The sequence below is a fragment of the Mesoplodon densirostris genome, chromosome 20, assembly GCF_025265405.1.
Source record: "Mesoplodon densirostris isolate mMesDen1 chromosome 20, mMesDen1 primary haplotype, whole genome shotgun sequence".
Classification (NCBI taxonomy): domain Eukaryota; kingdom Metazoa; phylum Chordata; class Mammalia; order Artiodactyla; family Ziphiidae; genus Mesoplodon; species Mesoplodon densirostris.
In genome coordinates, this window is record NC_082680.1 from 16,647,583 (window position 1) to 16,668,983 (window position 21,401).

The window sequence follows — 21,401 nt, forward strand, 5'->3', positions numbered from 1 at the left end:
CCCTAACCCGGCTCCCCCTGCCAGTCAACAAAACCCTCCACAAAGGCTGCTTTCTCATCTGAACTTACCCTCTACTCTGTGCTCATGTGGTCCAGGGGACGCTGGGAGGCCCTGAGTCCCTTTCAGGAAGTCTGAAAGGTCAAAACCCTTTCTGTGACAGTACTTAGGTGTTACTTGCCTCTCCCACCCCCATCTTCTCCCCAGCGTACACTGGAGTCTCCCATAAGCATCTCGGCATGTGCTATCATAAGAAATTGAATGTGGAAGCAGATAGGAGAACCAAAATCTCTTCTGTTAAGCCAGACACTAAAGATATATATGCAAACATATGAAACAATGCCACTCTTCTCATCAATTTTAATAAAATATGTTATTTATGTTAATACATAATAGGTCTATTTTCTAATAATTTTAAAAATTTCTCAGTTTTAATTTTTAGTATGGTAAATATAGATAGATATAATCCATATTTAAAAAAACTTCTTTAGGGTCCTCAATAATTTTTAAGAGTATAAACTTTTGACACCAAAAAGTTTGAGACCTGACACTTTAAAGCACATACTCTCTGAAGTAGCTTCCACCTACTCCATTTCTTAAGGACAATACTTGATTGATCATCTCCCATCCCCCTCACCCAAGCTGTGTTGCAAAATCCAGAAGCTATTTCTCTACTCCAGGCCTCCCTCATATGGGGAAGTGCTCCCTATTGTGGGAATTATTTATTAACTTCTCTACAAAGAGCACACTTCAATGTCATCAACCTAATTGAAACCACTTTCTTCATACCCTCTCTCTCTAAGACATATATTTTAAATGTTCCTTCTCTCCAGCACAAGTAAATAGGGCTCTGCTTAGTAATGTGTCAACAGAAAAAAAGAAAAAAAGAAGATGCTTTGAGGCTTTGATAAGTGAGAAAATAATGATAGAATGTGGTAGAATGTCATATATCTCCTGTCCTGTCATCTTGTACTCTATATATCTTCTGTGTATCTTAGCCAATGTTACATGTTGAAGGGGTAAATCCATAAAGAGTATAGTCCAGAATGTCCCAGCTTAGGTCCTTAGAAGATGTGCTCATGATAGCCTACATAACACTCTTGAAATGTTAAATATTTCTACTGAAAATGATTAAAGACTTAAATATAACACCTGAAAACATAAAACTCCTAAATGAAAACATAGAGAAAAAGTTCCTCAACATGGAAATAATGTTTTGGATGTGACACCCAAGGCACAAACAACAAAAGCAAAATAACAAGAGGGACTACGACCGACCAGAAAGCGTCTGCACAGCCCAAGAAACAATCAACGAATTAAAAAGGCAGTCTACAGAGCGGGAGAAAATATTTGCAAATCATATATGTGATAAGGGATTAATATCCAAAACATATAAGAAATTCATTCATTAGAAAAAAAAAACCTATTAAAAAATGGACAAAGGAACGGAATAGATATTTTTCCAAAGGCCAACAGGTATATGAAAAGACACTCAATGTCACTAGTCATCAGGGAAATGCAAATCAAAACCACAATGAAATATCACCTCACACCTGTTAGAATGACTATTAGCAGGAAGACGAGATAATAAGTACTGGCAAAGATGTGGAGAAAAGGCAACCCTTATGCACTGTTGGTAGGAATGTAAATTGGAGCAGCCACTGTAGAAAATAGCATGGAGGGCCTCCCTGGTGGCGCAGTGGTTAAGAGTCCGCCTGCCGATGCAGGGGATACGGGTTCGTGCCCCGGTCTGGGAGGATCCCATATGCCGCGGAGCGGCTGGGCCCGTGAGCCATGGCCGCTGGGCCTGCGCGTCCAGAGCCTGTGCTCTGCAACGGGGGAGGCCACAGCAGTGAGAGGCCCGCATACCGCAAAAAGAAAAAAAAAAAAAAAAAAAAAAAAAAAAGAAAATAGCATGGAGGTTCCTTAAAAAAGTGATAATAGGACTTCCATATGATCCAGTAATCCCACTTCTGGGTATATATCCAAAGGAAAGGAAATCAGTATCTCGAAGAGATATCTGCACTTCCATGTTCAATGCAGCATTATTCACAACAGCAAAGATGGAAACAACCTAAATGTCTGTCTATGAATGAATGGATAAATAAGATGTGGTATATATAGGTGTGTGTGTGTGTGTGTGTGTGTATGTGTGTGTACTCTCTCATAGAAACAGAGCGTAGAACAGTCGATGTTTTCATGTCAGATCTATATGTTTTGCCTCCATTTTCTTTTATTCCAAACAACAGAACACAATTTTAGTAAAGTTAGTTCAATTGGTCTGGACCCACTGCTCTCATACTGCAATCACTGTTAAACCTAATCTTTTGCCACAAAAATACTGGGGAAGAATGTACCATATGCACTTGTCAAAGTAAATTGTTTTACCTTGCTTTTAAAAACTCAAGGTAAAACAATTCCTTCCAGAAAAATTAAGAAATAAAAACTTGGAAATGTAAAATATGTTAAGTCTTTGCATAAGGATACTAATAGAGCATAAACATCAGTTTAAATTTTTATTTCAAATGAAAATTTTTAAGAAGGGGAGGGTTAGTAATTTGTTTAAAACTTCCCATTTAAATTAACTCAAGTAAATATAAGGACTTTCCTTCATTTAAAGCCCTTTTTACAAGAACACTTTAAAGCATAATTGGTTTCTCCCCTAAATCTAGTCCCAAGTCACCATTTACCACTGAACATCAAAGATTTCAGAAATGATTTTGAAGCTCTTGCACCTTACTAAGTGCTATTTACAACCTCAGACTTCTATCATTTTGGACTTTACTTTTGCACAGCAATAAACACACCTCTCCCATTATTCTCTACCTCCATACACTTCTCTTTTCATTTAATATCTAAGTTTTCTGATAGTATTCTTACCCATCTTTAAGTATACAAATGACAAAAGATACAGTATAGTACAATACATATAGTATGTGTATAAACATTTTATCTAGTTATAAAAAGTTTCCTTTTAAAAACTAAAAATAAATATTTAATTTTCAGAAAAGATAGAAGTTTGGGGAACAACCTTCTCCAGCTGCCAGTCATGAAAACATAAATTCTAGGTCAATGTTTCCCAAATTTGCCTGACCACTAAGAATCATTTGTGACACTTACCAAAAACATATATTCCTGGGTCCCATCAATGATCTTCCTGAATAAAAATCTCTAGATGAGGGGCCTGGGGGTCAGTGTTTCTAAAAAATATCTTCAGTGATTCTTTTTTTTTTTTGTCCGCACCATGCAGCTCGTGGGATCTTAGTTCCCCGACCAGGGATCAAACTCAGGCCCACAGCAGTGAAAGCACCATGTCCTAACCACTGAACCGCTAGGGAATTCCCTGCAATGATTCTTAAGGTCAGTAAAGCTTGGAAAATTGCACAAGGATCCCTCTCATTGAATAACCTTGAAAACTTGGGAATGTTAATGGAAAATATGTTAACAGAATTTCAAATTTCTCCCCTTGCTAAAAACATGTTTGCTCACACCTCCTCAATTCATCAAGATCCTAGAGGACTTATGTGAGTCCTGAAACCCACAGAAACCTGGAGGAGTTGAAAATAAAATTAATTTTTTAAAAAAGCGGCTGCTTAACTTCAAAACAGAGGGTGGGACTAGAAGGGAGAGTCATGAATTTATCTCTATTCCAGTACAAAACATTGTCTTAGATTCTACAAACTAGACTGGATACTAATCTACTAAACCATTTGTCATGGTTTTGCTTCGAGTCAGGTTTGAATTGGGCCCATCTTGATTCTGTGGTGCCACCAAGAATCAAGAGTTTAATATTGCCAAAGATTCTTTAATATTCAAACTGGTTTCCATTTTTTTCCTATGTCACAAAGAGCTATGGCTTGAGTGGGAGGATCCTGGTATCACTTACACAACCCATCATACCCACTGCTGCAGAATAAGCGTACTGGAATACCACTTTGTTCATCTCACCCCACTACTATTTAATCACTCTAAAGTGCTTACTGATTTCATGCAAATTCTTCAGCCAGAAAATGACCCCAGGGACTTCCCTGGTGGCACAGTGGTTAAGAATCCGCCTGCCAATACAGGGGACACGGGTTCAAGCTCTGGTCTGGGAAGATCCCACATGCTGTGGAGCACCTAAGCCCGTGCGCCACAACTATTGAGCCTGCGCTCTAGAGCCCGCAAGCTACAACTACAGAGCCCGCGCGCCACAACTACTGAAGCCCACACGCCTAGAGCCTGTGCTCTGTAACAAGAGAAGCCACCACAATGAGAAGCCCGTGCACCGCAATGAAGAGTAGCCCCCGCTCGCTGCAACTAGAGAAAGCCCACGTGCAGCAATGAAGACCCAAAGCAGCCAAAAATAAATAAATATATAAATAAATTTATAAAAATAAGTTTAAAAAAATGACCCCAACTTGCCTTCTCAATCCTAGTTCCCACCACTCTAATCTACATCCCCTGTGCTCCAAACAACAGGACTGCTCGCTGCTCCTTACACAAGCCCTTTACTCTTCTATCTCCATGCCTTTGCTAATATGGCTGCCACCATCAGACATGCCTATCCTCCCCCATCTCCAGCTATCAAAACCCTACCCATTGTTCAAGACCCTTCTCAGATGCCACTTTGACTATTAATCTTCTCCTGATCCCTAGAGCAAGACAGGAGCACAAACTCCTATAACATGTCACCACCATATCCTGCTACAACATTTTGTTTATATATTTCTCAGGGCACTTTGATATCTAATAATAATAGCTAACATTTATGATGCACTATTTATCAGGAACTTTAAAAAGTATTTTCCTATATTAACTCTCTTAATATTCATTATAACTCTAGGAGGTATCATCCCATTTTATAGCTGAGGAAACATAGTTATGTGGAGGTTAAATAACTATGTCATCTAACTTAGAAAGACAGCAAGGTTTGTCCACCCAAGCAGTCTGTCTCCAGAAGCTACACTCTTAATTATGTGTTATACTGCCTCTCACTGCACACTGTTTATTTAGGTGAAGGCCCTTAAGATCAGGCCCTGAGTCTAAGCATCTTTTGTATTCTCCTATCACCAAGCAGTGTCTTTGCAGAGACAGCTGATAAATAAATAAGGAATTGACTTCCAATGGCCTGCTATTCCTTACCCATCCAATATGTCTACTTGTGTTTTTCTATCACAACCCCTCCTATCTAGTCAAGTCACACTGTTTCACTCTCTTCATTATCCCACACCAGGATTTAGAATCTTACTATTTTAACTGACATTTAGGCAAGGTCTACTGTGAAGCAGGCATTGGGTACAGGTGTAGGTGACACAAGGATAAATAAGCCATGGCTCCTGCGTTTAAAAAGCACAGTATTAAACTACAGAGTGAGAAACGAAGGCTATCTGGGGAAACAGAGGAAGTCATTCAAAGATGGCTTTTTGGAGAAAATGAAGCCTGAGTTTGTCTTAAAGGCTGAAAAAAAAGGGTCACATGAAGAGGGTGGGTAAGAGTCTAAAGCAGCATTCTAGGCAGCAGAAGCAAACACAGAGCTCTCCAACATTTCCAATAATTTTGTGTGACTGGAATTAAGGTGGCAGGGGTTCAGTGGTGGGTAAAGAGGTCACGATCACCAGTTTACTAAGTGATGCTAGGATTTTCCCTCCAGAAAGCAACAGGCTTCCCTTTAATAGATTTTAGGTAAGGGAATAATGATCAGCGATTTATTTAGAGAGATCACTCATCACTACAAAGGACGGTTTGGAAGGTGGAGAAAATGGAATCAGGGAGGTGGATTATCAAACTGATGAAGAGATTGGAACAGGTGATTGAAGTTGTGAAAGCCTCTCAAGACCCACCCTATATGGAAAGACCTCTCTGATTACATTAGTTTCCACGGTCACCCTCCCACTCTACCTCCGCCCAAATTCCTGCAGCACTAGTGAAATCTTCGGCCCAAATGTTGGCACTTAATTGTCTTTTATTTTATTCCCTATTTGTTTCCTGTACATTACTCCAGCCTCCCTAATTAAAACAGTACAATAAAGTTTACGTAATTGAGATGCCTCGTGACGTCGTCCAAGGCCAGGTAACGCGCTCTGTGTTACCCACCGCCCCGCTCCCACACGCCGGCTCAGCCCTCGGCCGCGGGGTGCACTCAGGACCCGTCCGCTGTGCAGAGTCCGAAAGGTTGACGGAGTCATTTATTTCACCCTCTGATCTAACTAGCGCCTCCTCCCGAGTCCTAGCAGGCGGCTCTCTCCAGAGTGGCTCAAGACGCCGAGCAGGGCTGTGAGACCCGCCACATCCACCAGAGGGCGCGTCTCCCCGGTTTCCTCGCTTAGAAAGGCCTTAAGGTTCCCGTTTTCAGGACGGAGCAAATGAACGCTGGTATATTTAGGCCCTCTGCGGTTGCCGTAGCCCCAGGTTGTCAACAGGAAGTAGAATTCTATTTGGGACTCATTATTCGGGAGAGAAAGGCCAGGGATTCCGGGGAAATACTCCCACTCCGCTGCTGCGTACGTTCTCAGGGAGTTTGGACTCCATCCCCACTCTTGTGCCTCCCTCGCCCGCTTCTGCCCCGGTTCACGTATCTTGCCCTGAGCCAGCTCCCTGTCTTAATACAGAAGCGTCACCGCGACCATGGCCGAATACTCCTACGTGAAGCCCACCAAACTCGTGCTTAAGGGAACCAAGGCCAAGAGGTAAACCGCGAGTTTGTGCGGGAGAATCTGCCCCTCTTTTCCGACAACCCTCCGCTCTCCCCTCCCTGCGGCTAGGCTGTGGAAGCCGCCGGGAGCTGTCATTCAGGCTCCCAGCCCTTGGGCCTGGCCTCCTGCCGGGATGGACTCAGTTCCCGGCGCCGGTGCAGAGACGCACCGCCAGAGTCGCGCCCTAGCTGGGCGGACCGATAGCCCAGGAGCCACAAGTTCGGGTCCCTTGATGAGCCCCCCCACCTCCAGACCTATGCTTGGTGGGTCTGTATTAGTGTGATCGTGTAGGTTATAACAGTAACTTCCTTTCTTAGGAATAATTATTTTCAACATTGTCTCCCTCCCACCTAGAAAAAAATTAGCTTTTAATGCAGTATGTAGATGTGGATTTTGAAAAGGATATGGGTTTGAACCTGGACTCCACTAATTACTAATTTTGTGATTTGTGGCAGGTACGTTAATATCTTTGAGCTTCCGTTTATTCGTTTATTGGGAGAGATTAATGACACTCTAAAAGGATTATTATGAGGATTAAATGAGATAATATGCACAGTAAATAACTAGAGCCAAACACAAGGAAGAAGTTATAGTGGTGATTTATGAGTATTAGATTTTTAGGAAAAGATATCTGCCCACTCATACCTCCCCCTCTTTTTTAACTGCTAGATTTGCTCGAGGTTGATTATTCACAAAAATGTTGAGCATTTCATCATGGTCTGAGTGATAGAGTTTTAGGTACTTTTATGAGAGATGGAAAGAAAGTGTCAAGGAGCAAACTGAAGCCACTGCTCTTGAGAACGCTGCCTAGGGGTCTGGCATCAAGAATTTATCCTGAATACATGTGAAACTGTTACTGTCTGAATTCATAGGAGGGAGGGGAGAGTTAGCTTCTGAAAGCTTATTTTGTGATGAAAATACAAACAGGTGTGTCTTATAATCATTATTACTATCAATATAATTAACACATAGCACTTTCTATGTGCCAAGAACTGTTCTAAGTACTACATATTAATTTTTTAAAGTCACTCTTGGTTTTCTTTTAATTATTGAGATAGAATACACATACTAAAAAATTCACCCTTTTAAAGTAGAATTCAGTGCCTTTTAGGATATTCACAAGGTTCACCACTGTCTTTCTTCAAAAAGAAACCCCACAATCATTAGCAGCCACTCCCCATTCTGCTCATCCCCTAATCCCAGGCAACCACGAATCCACTTGTCTGTACCAGTTGGCCTCTTCTAAATATTTCATATAAATGGAATCATACTATATGTGGCCTTTTGTACCTGGCTTCTTTTCCTTAGGATAACATTCTCGAGGTTCATCTATGTTATATTAGTACTCATTCCTTTTATGGCTGAGTAATATTCCATTGTCTGGATACAACACATTTTGTTTATCCATTCATCAGTTCATGGACATTTGGGTTTCCACTTTTCGGCACTTGTGAATGATGCTGCTATGAATATTCTTATACAAGTTTCTGTGCGGACATATGTTTTCTTTTCTCTTGGGTGTATACCTAGGAGTAGAATTGTTAAGTCCTATGGTAACTCTGTGTTTAACTTTTTGAGAACTCCAAACTCTTTTCTAAAGTGGCTGCACCATTTTACATTTTCACGAGCAATGTATGAAGATACGCATTCTCTTAATCCTCACAACAGCCTTACGAGTTGGGTTAAATTATTATCCTCACTGTGTAGGTGGGGAAACTGACTTACAGAGAGATTAAGTAAATTAAGTAAATTTTCCAAAAATCACAGAGCTAAGAAATGACAGAATCAGGCTTTTAAAAGGCAGACTCTGGCTCCAGAGTCTGTTCTCTTAACTGTAACACAGTATGTACAGGATCAGAAGTGACTTCTCAGGATTAGAAGTAAGAGGGCATATCAATGTATATCGTTGTAAATCAATAATTTATATATCAATGTACATCTTAAAAGAGTCTTCTAAGATTCCATCTTATGATAGTATGCAAATCAATATATTTAAACTCATCTATATAAATTATCTCCTATAGTAAGAAGAAAAAGAGCAAAGAGAAGAAGAGAAAAAGAGAAGAAGATGAAGAAATTCAACTTGATATTGTTGGTGAGTCAGTTTTGTATACTTTATTCTGAGAAAAGTTAATATTGGTTGAGATCCCTTTAAAAATATTTTCCTAGTAGGGATAAGTAGTAAAAAGGAAGTAGAAGGAATTTATGACCGACTCATATTTGTCTTAAAGTGCTCAAATATTACTTATAATTATAGATTGCTTTTATGCTCTAGCACAATAGATGTCACTGCTGAGGCCTTTTCTTCATCATCAGAACAAAGCACAGGAGAGAGGAAACATGGTTCTCTGAATCATTACACTGCTTAATAACCCAGAGATGCTGATATATCATTTTAAAGGCCTAATATAGATAAATATTATTTAACCAAATACATTTTACAAATTATTTTCTCTTTCTCTTTTTTTTTCATATTGATATCCAGTTGTCCCAGCATCACTGATGAATAGACTTTCCTTTCTCCATTAAAGTGTTTTGGTATCTTCGTCAAAAATCAATTGACTTTATATGTGTTAAGTCTATTTCTGGACTCTGTTCCATCGATTTGTCTACTGTTCTAGCGATATATTTGTCTTGATTACTGTCATTTCATAAAGTCTTGAAATTAGGTTGTGTGAATCTCCCAACTTTATACTTCTTCTTTATACTTCTATACTTCTTTATACTCTTCTAGATCCTTTGCATTTCCATATAAATTTTACAATTTATTATTTTCTACCATAAATCCTGTTGGATTTTCTGAGAGAATTATATTGAATCTAGGTCATTTGGGGAGAGTCAACATTAAGTGTACTTGGTCAACATGGCACAGAACATATAAAATACAGATAATTTTAAATCATTAACTATTACATTTTTTAAAAAGATTTAATGATCATAGGATGCTGATAATGATTCTGAGTAAAGCATTTTTTTTTACTGAAAACAATTATAGCTATAAATCAGAAATAAATTATGTAAAGCTCTCACTAAATTATCTTAATTGTGGTAAAATATACATAACAAAATTTATCGCTTTAGCCATTTTTAAGTGTACAATTCAGTGTCATTAAGTGCATTCACGTTGTTATACAGCCATCACCACCATCCATCTCCAGAATTTTTTTCATCTTGCAAAACTGAAACTTTGCACCCATTAAATTAAAAATGCCCATTCCTCACTCCCCCCTAGTCCCTGGCAACCTCCATTCTATTTTCTGTCTCTCTGTTTTCTGTCTCTATGAATTCAGCTACTCTAAGTACCTCAGAAGGGTGGAATCACACAGTATTTGTCCTTTTATGACTGTCTTACTTTGCATAATGTCTTCAGGGTTCATCCATGTTGTAGCATGTGTCAGAATTGCCTTCCTTTTTAAGGCTGAATAATATTCCGTTGTACGTATATACCACATTCATTTATCCATTCATCTATCAATGAAAACATGGGTTGCTTCTACCTTTTGCCTGTGAACATGGTTGTATAGATATCTCTTCAAGACTCTGCTTTCATTTCTTCTTGGTATAGACCCAGAAATGGAATTGCTGGATCATATACAGTAATTCTATTATAAATTTTGTGAGAAACCACCATACCATTTTACATTCCCACCAGCAGTGCACAAGAGTTCCAGTTTCTCCACATCCTCGTGAACACTTGTTATTTTCTGTTTTTTTTATAATAGCCATCCTAATGGGTATGAAGTGGTATCCCATTATGGTTTTGGTTTGCATTTTCCTAATGATTAGTCATGTTGAGCACCTTTTCATGTGGTTATTGGCCATCTGCATATCTTTGGAGAAATGCCTATTCAAGTCATTTGCCCATCATTTGAATTGGGTTGCTTTTCTTGTGGTTGCTGAGTTTTAAGAGTTCTCTATATATCCTGGATATTTATTCCTTATCAAATACGTGATGTACAAATATTTTCTGGTTGTCTTTTTACTCTATTGATAGTGTCCTTTAATGCACAAAAATTTTTCATTTTGATGAAGTCCAGTTTGTCTGTTCATTCTTTTGTTGTTTGTGCCTTTGATGTCATATCCAAGAAATCATTGCCAAATCCAGTGTCATGAGGCTTCTCCCATATGCTTTCTTCTTAGAGTTTTATCTTGATAGTTTCAGCTCTTACATGTAGGTCTTTGATCCATTTTGAGTTAGTATGTGTATATGATATTAGGTAAGGTCCAGCTTCATTTAAGCTAAACTTTTACTAATTTTTTATTAGTTATGAAAAGCCTGACCTGTTTAGCTGAATAGATAATTTTGTACAGTGTGATTAACTCAATTTAAAAAAATTATTATTATGGAAAATTTTCAAACTAATACATAAGTAGAGAAAAGAATGTAATGAATCTTCAATGAATATAATGAATCACTGAGCTTTAGTAATAATCAATATTTTAACAGTCTTGTTTCATTTACACACATGCCCACTGTGAGATAATCTCTCATGCATAGATTTTTCTGGAGAATTTTAAAATAAATAACAGATACTAAGTCATTATACATATATATATAAATGTGCATTTCTTATAAGATCAGTCTCTCTCTCTTTCTCTCTCTTTTCTTCCTTCTGTTTTGCTCTTTCTTTTAATACGTAACACTATCATTATCAGACCCAACAAAAATTGGATACAATTTAGGTTTGTACTCAACAGTGAAAAGCTTTTCCTCTAAGATCAGGAACAAGACAAGGATGCCCACACTTGCCACTTTTATTCAACATAGTATTGGAAGTCCTACAGAGCAATTAGGCAAGAAAAAGAAATCCAAATCAGAAAGGAAGAAGTAAAAATGTCACTATTTGCAGATGACAGGACATTATATATAGAAAACCCTAAAGACTCCACCAAAACACTGTTAGAACTGATCAACGAATTCAGTAAAGTTGCAGAATACAAAATGAATATACAAAAGTTTGTTGCATTTACTATACATTAATAATGAACTATCAGAAAGCAAAATTCACAATCCCATTTACAACTGCATCAAAAAGAATAAAATACCTAGGAATAAATTTACGAAGAGGTGAAAGACCTGTATACTGAAAACTATAAGACATTAATGACAGAAATTGAAGAAGACATGTAGAAAAGATATTCCATGGTCATGGATTGGAAGAATTAATATTGTTAAAATGTCTAAACTAACCCCAAAGCAATCTACAGATTCGGTGAAATTCCTATCAAAATTCCAGTGGCATTTTTCACAGAAGTAGAACAAACAGTCCTAAAATTTATATGTACCACAAAAGACCCCAAATAATCAAAGCGATATAGAGAAAGAAGAACAAGGCTGGAGGTATCACACTTCCTGATTTCAAAGTATATTATAAAGCTAAAGTAATCAAAACAGTATGGTACTGACAAAAAAACAAACACATAGATCAATGGAGCCGGATAGAGAGCCCAGAAATAAACCAATGCATATTCCAGGAATATACAATGAGGAAAGGACAGTCTTTTCAATAAATGATGTTGGGAAAACTGGACTGCTATCTTGTACCATACACAAAAATTAACTCAAAATGAATTAAATGTTTAAATGTAAGACCTGAAACCATAAAACTCCTAGAAGGAAAATATACGTAATAAGCTCCCTGACCTTAGTCTTAGCAATTGTAATTATAATCTGGAGGGATACATAAGAAACAGGTTGCAATTGTCATTGCCTCTGGAAAGCAGTTGTGGATGACTGGAGGCTGATATGAGAGAGTCTGTTCTCTATATATCATTTAGTGCCTTCATGTGTACTGCTGTTTTACATTTTAAAAGAACCTAATCTTGACTGTGGTGGTAGTAACCTAGATCTACATAGCCGCATAGAAACATACAAGTGAGTGTGTGTAAAAGTGATGAAATCTGAATAAGTTTCATGGATTGTATCAGTGTCAGTTTTTTGGTTTTGATACTGACTATAGTTATGCAAGATGTTAACCATTGAGAGAAAGTGATTAAAGGGTATATGAGATCTCCCTGTATTATTTCTTACAACTACAAAATAAAAATTTTAAATATGTTATAATGACAACAGCAACAAGTAAGAACCTTCTGTCAAATCCAGAATATAAATTTAAATTACTGATTTTATTTTTTTAGGAATCTGGTGGACAGTAACAAACTTTGGTGAAATTTCAGGAACCATAGCAATTGAAATGGATAAAGGAACCTACATACATGCACTTGACAATGGACTTTTTACACTGGGAGCTCCACATAAAGAAGGTGTGTGTCTGGTAGAAGCAATGGAAGGGAAAAGGCTACAGTATATATTTTATGACATTCATTCACTTAGGCCAAATTCTAACAAATCTCGAATATATTCCAAAGGAGTGAATCCATTGATTTGACTCTTCCATTTTTTTTCCTTCTTCACTATTTACCAGTTATTGGCAACTCCCTCTTTCCAGTGTAAGCATTTAAAAACATTCTGTATAGTTCCAGAAGAGTATCCATGGGAATCAAAAACAATATGAATAATTGAAATAATAAGTGGAAAGAAAAAGAAAACCTGGTTGAGTCAAAGGTTTGAATTCCTTTATTCCTTAGACCTTTTGCCAAAACTAATCTGGAGCATTAACTAACTTAATAATTTAAAGTTTTCTCATTCCTTTTAGCCCATGGGAAGAAGCACTAATGAGATACGAAGAAATTAGAAGATTAAAAAGCAGTAGCTTTTTGTCTGAATGGCCATCCCTTGAATAAATTAAAGCATTTAGCTTTTTAAATATTAAGTGCTTATTTGTCTATGTGCTGACTGCATTTTAAAATACAAAGAGATAGTATCTTGGAAGTGACTAAATAAGCATCATGCTGACCTATCTTGTTAAGTATGCAAAACTAAACATGAGTTATATAGAAGATAAAGTAACTCTTGATACTATGAATACTGTATTATAATTACATCATAATATAATATTCTTATGTTTGTTTTTAAAAGAGCTACTTCTTTCAAGCTAAAGAGTATCTTTACATGTATATTTATAAGAAATGTCAAATTTATTTCAAATTGTTTTTTCTCCTGTAGTTGATGAGGGTCCTAGTCCTCCAGAGCAGTTTACAGCTGTTAAATTGTCTGATTCCAGGTAAGCTTGAGATGAACTATAATTAATACATTGTAATACAATATGATACATTGTAATAGAATATTATATATCCATTAAAAGTAGTGTTTTTGAAGAATAATGAATTTGGAAAATGTTTGCTATATAAGGTATTATATAATACTTGTGTTAAGAAAGTAGAATATTAAATTGTATACATAGAACTACATTGTCCAATATGGTAGCCACTAGCCACACATGGCTTTTGAACATTTGGACTATGGTTAGTCTTGAATTTTTATATACACACATACTATTTTTATGTTCCATATTTAATTTCCTTTCTCTCCGTTTTTAACATTGATCTATTTTATTGATCTGAAGAATTGCCCTGAAATCTGGCTATGGAAAATACCTAGGTATAAATTCAGATGGACTTGTTGTTGGGCGTTCAGATGCAATTGGACCAAGAGAACAATGGGAACCAGTCTTTCAAGATGTAAGTACTCTTATTGTTTATAAAAGTTCCTTGTCAGTGAATGGGAAAGTCTCTAACATTCATTGAGAACATATGTTCAAAAGAAACAAAAAAAGTAGACTGCAATAATGCATTAAAATTTTTAAAACCAACATGAATTCATAACCTTAAAAATCTCAAAAAATAGTGCAACACAGGGGAAAAAAAACAATCAACAAAGTGAAAAGACAGGCTATGGATTGGGAAAAGTATTTGCAAACCATATATTTGATAAGGTGTTAATGTCCAAATTATATAAGAAACTCATTCAATAGCAAAAGAAAGAAAAATTTTAAAATGGGCAAAGAAACTGAATAGATATTTTTCATTATATCAACAGAAAATGCCAACATATGATAAGGCCAGGATGATGAGTCAGACACTACCAGTTATACAGAATTTGAGGGATGTTCATTTCACTTTATTTTTGGGAAAAACACTAAGTTTTAAAATTTTAAATTTAAATGAAAGAAAGACTTAAAAGTCCCTGATGTAACAAGTAAAACTTTATTACAAAAAGGTACTCAGCAGAAAGATCAGCAGCACAGATTTAAATCTCCTTAGACTATACAGCCACATCCAAGCTTACCAAAAGTCATCCAGGTGACAGAAAACCCAGCCCTTACCACCTCAAATAAGAAATTAAGTCAAATCCACGTGATTAGCACTTCTGTAACTGGATATGATAGAAGATTTAATTCTTCCTACACCCAAAAGTCCCTCAGACCTTGATTCTTAAAGTTCTGAGCAATAAATTCAAAGGCATCGAAAGCTAGCTTTTATGAGATATATTTTCTCTGCATTTTTTAAATTTTATTCAAGTATAGTTGATTATACTTCAATCAACTATGATATGTTTTTATATTTTCTAATTATGGAGAAAAATTTAAAACACTACTGTTATAATTTTTTTTGTCTTTAAAGCTAACTTTTTTAAAACACTGAATCAGTTATATCCTCAATAAATCTCTGAGGCCAAGGGAAATAATTCTATTCCATACAGTTAGAATTTAGTCCTACTAATAGAATATACTAAAAATATTTAATGTGGTTATCTTTGAGTAGTAAGATTATAGGTGATTTTGGTTTTCTTTTCTGTATGTTTTTTTATTTTTCCAGGTTTTCTTCACATTGTTTTTCCTGATTACTTTTAGACATGGGAGAAATTCAATTTAGTCTCAAGACTTAAGAATTTTTTTCACAGGTATTCTCATAACTTATTTCTTATTATTTTGTTCATTTAGGGGAAAATGGCTTTACTGGCCTCAAATAGCTGCTTTATTAGATGCAATGAAGCAGGTGATATAGAAGCAAAAAGTAAAACGGCAGGAGAAGAAGAAATGATAAAGGTAATCATGAGACTTTTCTATAGACTAATACACGTCACATGTATGATGTGACTGCTTCTCTTTAAAATGTTGTAGTCTGATCCAGATTCGCTGTGTGTAATGCATTAGTGAGGGCCACAGTGGAAGGCTTAAAGAAATGAGGGAAAAAAGCCTTTTCTAAGGTGGCTTTAATCCTTATAAATAAAGCATAAAAATCCATGTTACATTTTCTCTACTGTCAGCATAATTTAAACACATCTATCAAGTATCTGTATATGTTTTGTTTTAAATTCTGTGTCATATATTTTATTTTTTAAATGTTCTCGATTTTCATAATCCTCAGTTTTATAGTCTTACAGTATTCTTTTTACCTTGAAAAATATCACTAATCTCTTTAAACAAGAATGTTAATACCAGTAACTCTTCATTTCATCATTTGGAGTTGACTGATGGAGAAAAAAAATACCATTCTAGACAGCTCAGGAATTAGAAGTTTCGGTCTATCTTCCATAGTTTTCTCAAAAGCCATTTTCACTGCCAAAATCTCAAAAAATTTAAATCTAAAACCTAGATATTCTTGTTATATTTTAAAAAGTATTAGTCATAATATTTTTCCATTATATAAACAAAACTACAGCAAGTAGCTTCAGGTACTCTGCTGAGTGAGGCACATGCATAGTTGTCTTTAATCTTCATAGTGTTCCTGTGAGGTTATCTTAACTTTACAGTGGAGGAAACAACCTTTGACCTCCCCTGCATCCTCACTGTTTTGATCAGTCACTTCATGAAGTCACACAGATAAAGTGGAGACAGGATGTGTACCCAGGCCCAACTGACTCTAGAAATTACGTTCCACACCACACTGCTTCTCAGGAAGCAGTCATTAGAAAAATGCTGGTGGATTTCTGACTCACCTATTTTTAATTTTATTTATTTATATTTAATTTTATTGTATCATGCTTGAATTGTTTTTCATCTGGATTACATTATAAAAGTATGATTATTGAAGACAAGCAGTACAAATGTATGTGCAGTACTTTGCACATCTACAGAAATAAAAACACACTATGCTATATTTATCAATAATTGCAACCGTTTTTATACGAAGTACCTGTCAGATTTCCCTGGGTCTGTCTGGTTAGTCAGCTACCTGGAAGCTCTGAGCAATGATAATCCAGGACTCTTTCCTCCTTGCCTTTTACGTTGCAGGCTCTGCTAGTGTGTGTCAGCATCCACCTTTATAGCCTAGCCTTATCTACCAGAACACATTCCCTCCTGCCAAAAGCAGTATTGTGTCACAGGCCTGGCCCAGAATTTCCCCAGGTCTTCTAGGACTCCTCCAGCCAAAACCGTCACACACATACTATTTGCACATGCCTCCTGCTCACCAGTTTCTAAGCAATCTTGGAATTGTGCTCTAAGCCACAGAGATCCCTTTCCAATGTGGGTCCTTTGGGCTGCAAATTGCCAGTTTCATGGCCCTGAATTCTGTCCTCTTCTTACCCCACTCAGTTGATCCTCATTGCTATATCTGTATCAATTAATGTATGGAATGTGATAGTAAGTGTCTGTCAAAAAAGGAGGATTTAAAAGGGATAGATTCCAATTAGATGAAATAAATTGTGTTATGTTAAAAGTTTTAATGTGTTGGTAATATCCTATGCATAGTAAAATAGCTACTGTCTTAAACTTTCAGTGTTATAAAATGAACACTAAATAGCAGGATAATTTGATCCTACTGTATTTACTTTGGCAGCCAAAATTAAATTAGTTAAATTATTGCCTAATTGGCTTAGTGGGATCTGATCTGTAAAATGCTTTTCAAATAAGTTTCTCTTCAGTGTTTCTGATGTAAGGGCTCTAAAGAAACATATAATAGCAATTATTTAGATAAATTATATATATAAATAAAAACATATCTAGAATCTGTCTTTTTCTGAATCTAATTGCTAAGTTAACTGTTGTCTTCTTTTGCATAAGAAATCACCTAGAATGTTCTTTTGTAATAAGTAAGGTGGAGCAGGGGGAAGATAAATGTGTGACCTGTTGGGTTCTCATCTCCAATATCCAGATTAGATCCTGTGCTGAAAGAGAAACTGAGAAAAAAGATGATATTCCAGAAGAAGACAAAGGAAATGTTAAACAGTGTGAAATCAATTATGTGTACGTATATTTTTTCCTTTTAGAACTGTAGATTTGGCAGTGACATGCTTCTCAAGGCACCTAAAATAAAATAACGTGAAGGACAAGCAGAGACAACATAATGTAGACTCTAGGCAGAGCACTAAACTGAATGCTTCTCTTAAGGCTTCAGTTTTCGTAATTATCGTCCTGCTAGCTTTCAATGCTCAAGTCACTTGAGTTAGTCTATTCTCCCTACTCTGTAGAGTGTCTGTCATTGTCAGTACATAATGCCAACCAAATGCTGCCAGGACACAGGAGACTCCAGCCAATATTCCAAATCTTGAGTTCGTAGAGCTATCCAAACAACTGCCTCCTTGATGGTGGGGTACTAAAGTCATTTTTGTTGTTGAAAAGTTGTATGTTATTTAAGAAAAACAATTATTTTTTTAAATAAACAAAAAACTTTTAAAAATATTTTAAGCTCATCAGTAAACATGTGTAATCAAAGTTTGAGATATTTTTCAAGAAAGATATTTTCTTAACAGAAAGAAATTCCAGAGCTTCCAAGACCACAAACTTAAAATAAGTAAAGAAGACAGTAAAATTCTTAAAAAGGCCCGGAAAGATGGATTTTTGCATGAAACACTTCTGGACAGGTAGGTATATTTTTAATCATTTCCAACTATTTTCAGTGGCCAATAGAAGTAGTGTATATAAACCCATGTTCTTTTTTTAATTACTGTAATTTTCAAATTTTTGTCTTTATTTTTAATTTTTGAATGTGGTGGTATTACCTTAAAAGGACATCATAAGTCTGGGAAAAGATCACCAAGAAAGAATATCTGGAAATAGCCAGATTCCAAGTGCTTATATATTTTATTGCAAGAAATTCAGGTCTGACTGAAACTTTCATAAATTTATTTACCATCAACTTTTTATAACTATTAGAACCAGGGCTAGAAAGAAGTTCTTTGAATAATTTCAAAATTCAGTGGGTTCTGTTAAAGTAGTACAGCTTTCCAAAAATGAGATAAAAATCAGTTTAAAAATTTCTAAGTATAAAATTGAATAACAAAATTGAAGCATTTTTATGAAGTTGAATTCAGACATGTGCAGGATATTTATCATAGCACATTATTAATATTTATTTATTAGTTTTCCTATTTAGGTAAGTAGTGTCCTAGATTTACAACATTTAAAAAAATGCTTAGAAAATAAATTAAATTTTAAAAAATAGATACAGAAGAGGTATAATGTATGTAAACTTAGTTTGTAAACTGTAAAAGGGTTATGTAGATAATGGTGTTATTGTTATCACTATCAACAATATTAATATTAAAGTGTGAATAATAATATTTACTACCTCTTGAAAATAATTCTTTTTGCCTAGCTTTATGAAGTTTCTAGAATTCCACTCCAGTAAAAACATTTTAAAAGTTTATTTCATCTTCACTCAGAATAAAAAATAAATTAAAAAAAAATGGTTAGAGAGGTTTAGCTGTGAGCTTACAAATATAAATCAAGTAAGTGCCAGATCGAGAGAGAATTTGGTAATCTCCTGCCGATCATTCAAGTCTTATGTTGCAAAATTAGTCTTAAGACATTTCTTTACATTCCTTGATAAAGACAGTGTTTTATCAGGTATTTCCTGTTAACCAGTTGATCACGTGGTTACCTGAAGATAGCAAATGATGTAATAATTGTTTCCAGCTGAGCAAATTTAACATGCACCTATTTCTAAGAAATCAAGAATAGGCTATAAATAATAATCAGGATATGGACTCAAAATAAATAGAGGGGCTTCCCTGGTGGCATAGAGGTTGAGAGTCCGCCTGCTGATGCAGGGGACACAGGTTCTTGCCCCAGTCCGGGAAGATCCCACATGCCGCGGAGTGGCTGGGCCCGTGAGCCATGGCCGCTGAGCCTGTGCATCCGGAGCCTGTGCGCCACAACAGTGAGAGGCCCGCATATCACAAAAAAAAAAGAAAGAAAGAAAAGAAATAGAGTAAGGCCTGTGTCCTCTAACTTTTATCACTTATGAAAATACAACATTGCCACCTTGTTAAGTAGAAGCTTAGGGCATGCTTAAATTCAGAGGCAATTAAAATCGCTGTTATGGATTTAAAAAGCCCTTAAGCAACATGAGTTAAAGATCAGGAAGAGATTTTTTTTTGTAAGAATTAAAATCCATGTAGTATAAAACATAAAATTGAAAAGTAAAATTTTAATTAAAATACTTAAATATAGGCAGTGTGGTAATATAACCAAAATTGAGAGCATAATTTCTGAGCATGAGTTTATGTTTAGTAGCAGTTGGCTATATATGACATGTTTCTACATAGATTAATTTTTGTTATTTGTTTTTGTTTAAACAGGAGAGCCAAATTGAAAGCTGATAGATATTGCAAATGACCAGGATTTTTGTTTCTGTCTTCTCCTTTTTTTCTGAATAAAAAAATCAGTGGAAGTGTTTTAACAGAATTATTGGGCTGTTATGGAATTACTGCTGAACCAGTTGCTAGATTTAACCAAGATTAATCAAGTTTAATTGAGATTCTCCATGGATGTACTTTTTTTAGTCAACTGCAGTGTTTCACATGGAAATGAAACTTAGAGTACACACTTAAAGTACCACAGAATTCTCTTCTTTTCTGGATTTCCTGTCATAAAGCATGAAGTGCTACTCTGTGAAACTGATGCTTCTTGTGCAGCTTGTGGAAGCTGTCTTATTGCTTTACAGTCTTACTTTGCATTACTTAATACAATAGATGCCTAATCAGTACCTTTAAAAGGAAATTAGAAACTCCCAATCCAGTCAGTCAGCAAGGCTCTAATTCTACTACCTCTTAAATATTGCCCAAATCACACACAAGCCAAACAAATATCAGGACAGGGGGGCTGCACAGAGAGAAAGAAATCGGGTATTAAGCAGTGGGGTGGGAACAGGAAACATTTTACAAAAGAGCAAGTAGGTTCAGAACAGAGGATAAGAGTAAAATTGGGGAAATTCCCTACTTAGGACAGTTTAGCCACAATGGATATGTATTTATATAATGCTTTCATCCTCACGTGTGGGATGGGATGGGAGCTATTAAAGAGGCTCAGACACTAAGCATTGCTGAGGTCTGCTATGCTGAGACAGTTTTATTCCTCGCCTGTCTCTTCCTGAGTCCCTGAACACAGTATTGAGGATGTCATCTAACTCTGTGAGTGTTCCCAAACCAGCTTCTGTACCAGCTGCCTGGACTTCACCACTGGAAATTCTGCTTCAGAAGAGCTAAAGTTGGCTGAGGCATTTTTATGTTTTTACAATTCCACATTGATTCCAATGCACAGCCATGACTGAGACCTGGTGCCACACCTTGTCTAATTCTCAGCTTTTATATTTATATTCCGTCTGTCACCAACTCTAGACTTACATGGCCCCTCTACAGCAAGGTAGCTAAGCTACCAACATCAGCCTCATAAAGGAGAAGCTCTTGCTGTAGCTCCGGCCCTAACTTGGCATTCCAATTCCAATAGGTGGACATTCCCCCATATTGCCTTCTCCTTCTTCTGATCCTTGGATACTCACTACTGTGACCCCCCAAAGCAGCAGTTCTCAAGCAGGGCCTATTTTGCCCTCCGGGGGACATTTTGGAATGTCTGGAGGCATTTTTGCATGTCTCAACTGGGAGAA

At 36.3% G+C, this 21,401-nt stretch overlaps 1 protein-coding gene across 1 annotated transcript; it reads left to right on the forward strand.

Annotated features, from left to right (window-relative positions):
* The first annotated feature begins 6,400 nt into the window (after positions 1 to 6,400).
* FRG1 (FSHD region gene 1) lies at positions 6,401 to 20,203 on the forward strand. Its single transcript, XM_060085958.1, has 9 exons — positions 6,401 to 6,665; positions 8,696 to 8,766; positions 12,810 to 12,935; positions 13,738 to 13,795; positions 14,138 to 14,252; positions 15,515 to 15,619; positions 17,670 to 17,761; positions 18,268 to 18,378; positions 20,098 to 20,203. Exons 1-9 carry the CDS (start codon positions 6,604 to 6,606, stop codon positions 20,132 to 20,134), a joined length of 777 nt encoding a protein of 258 aa, XP_059941941.1. The 5' UTR covers positions 6,401 to 6,603; the 3' UTR covers positions 20,135 to 20,203.
* Positions 20,204 to 21,401: the final 1,198 nt, after the last annotated feature.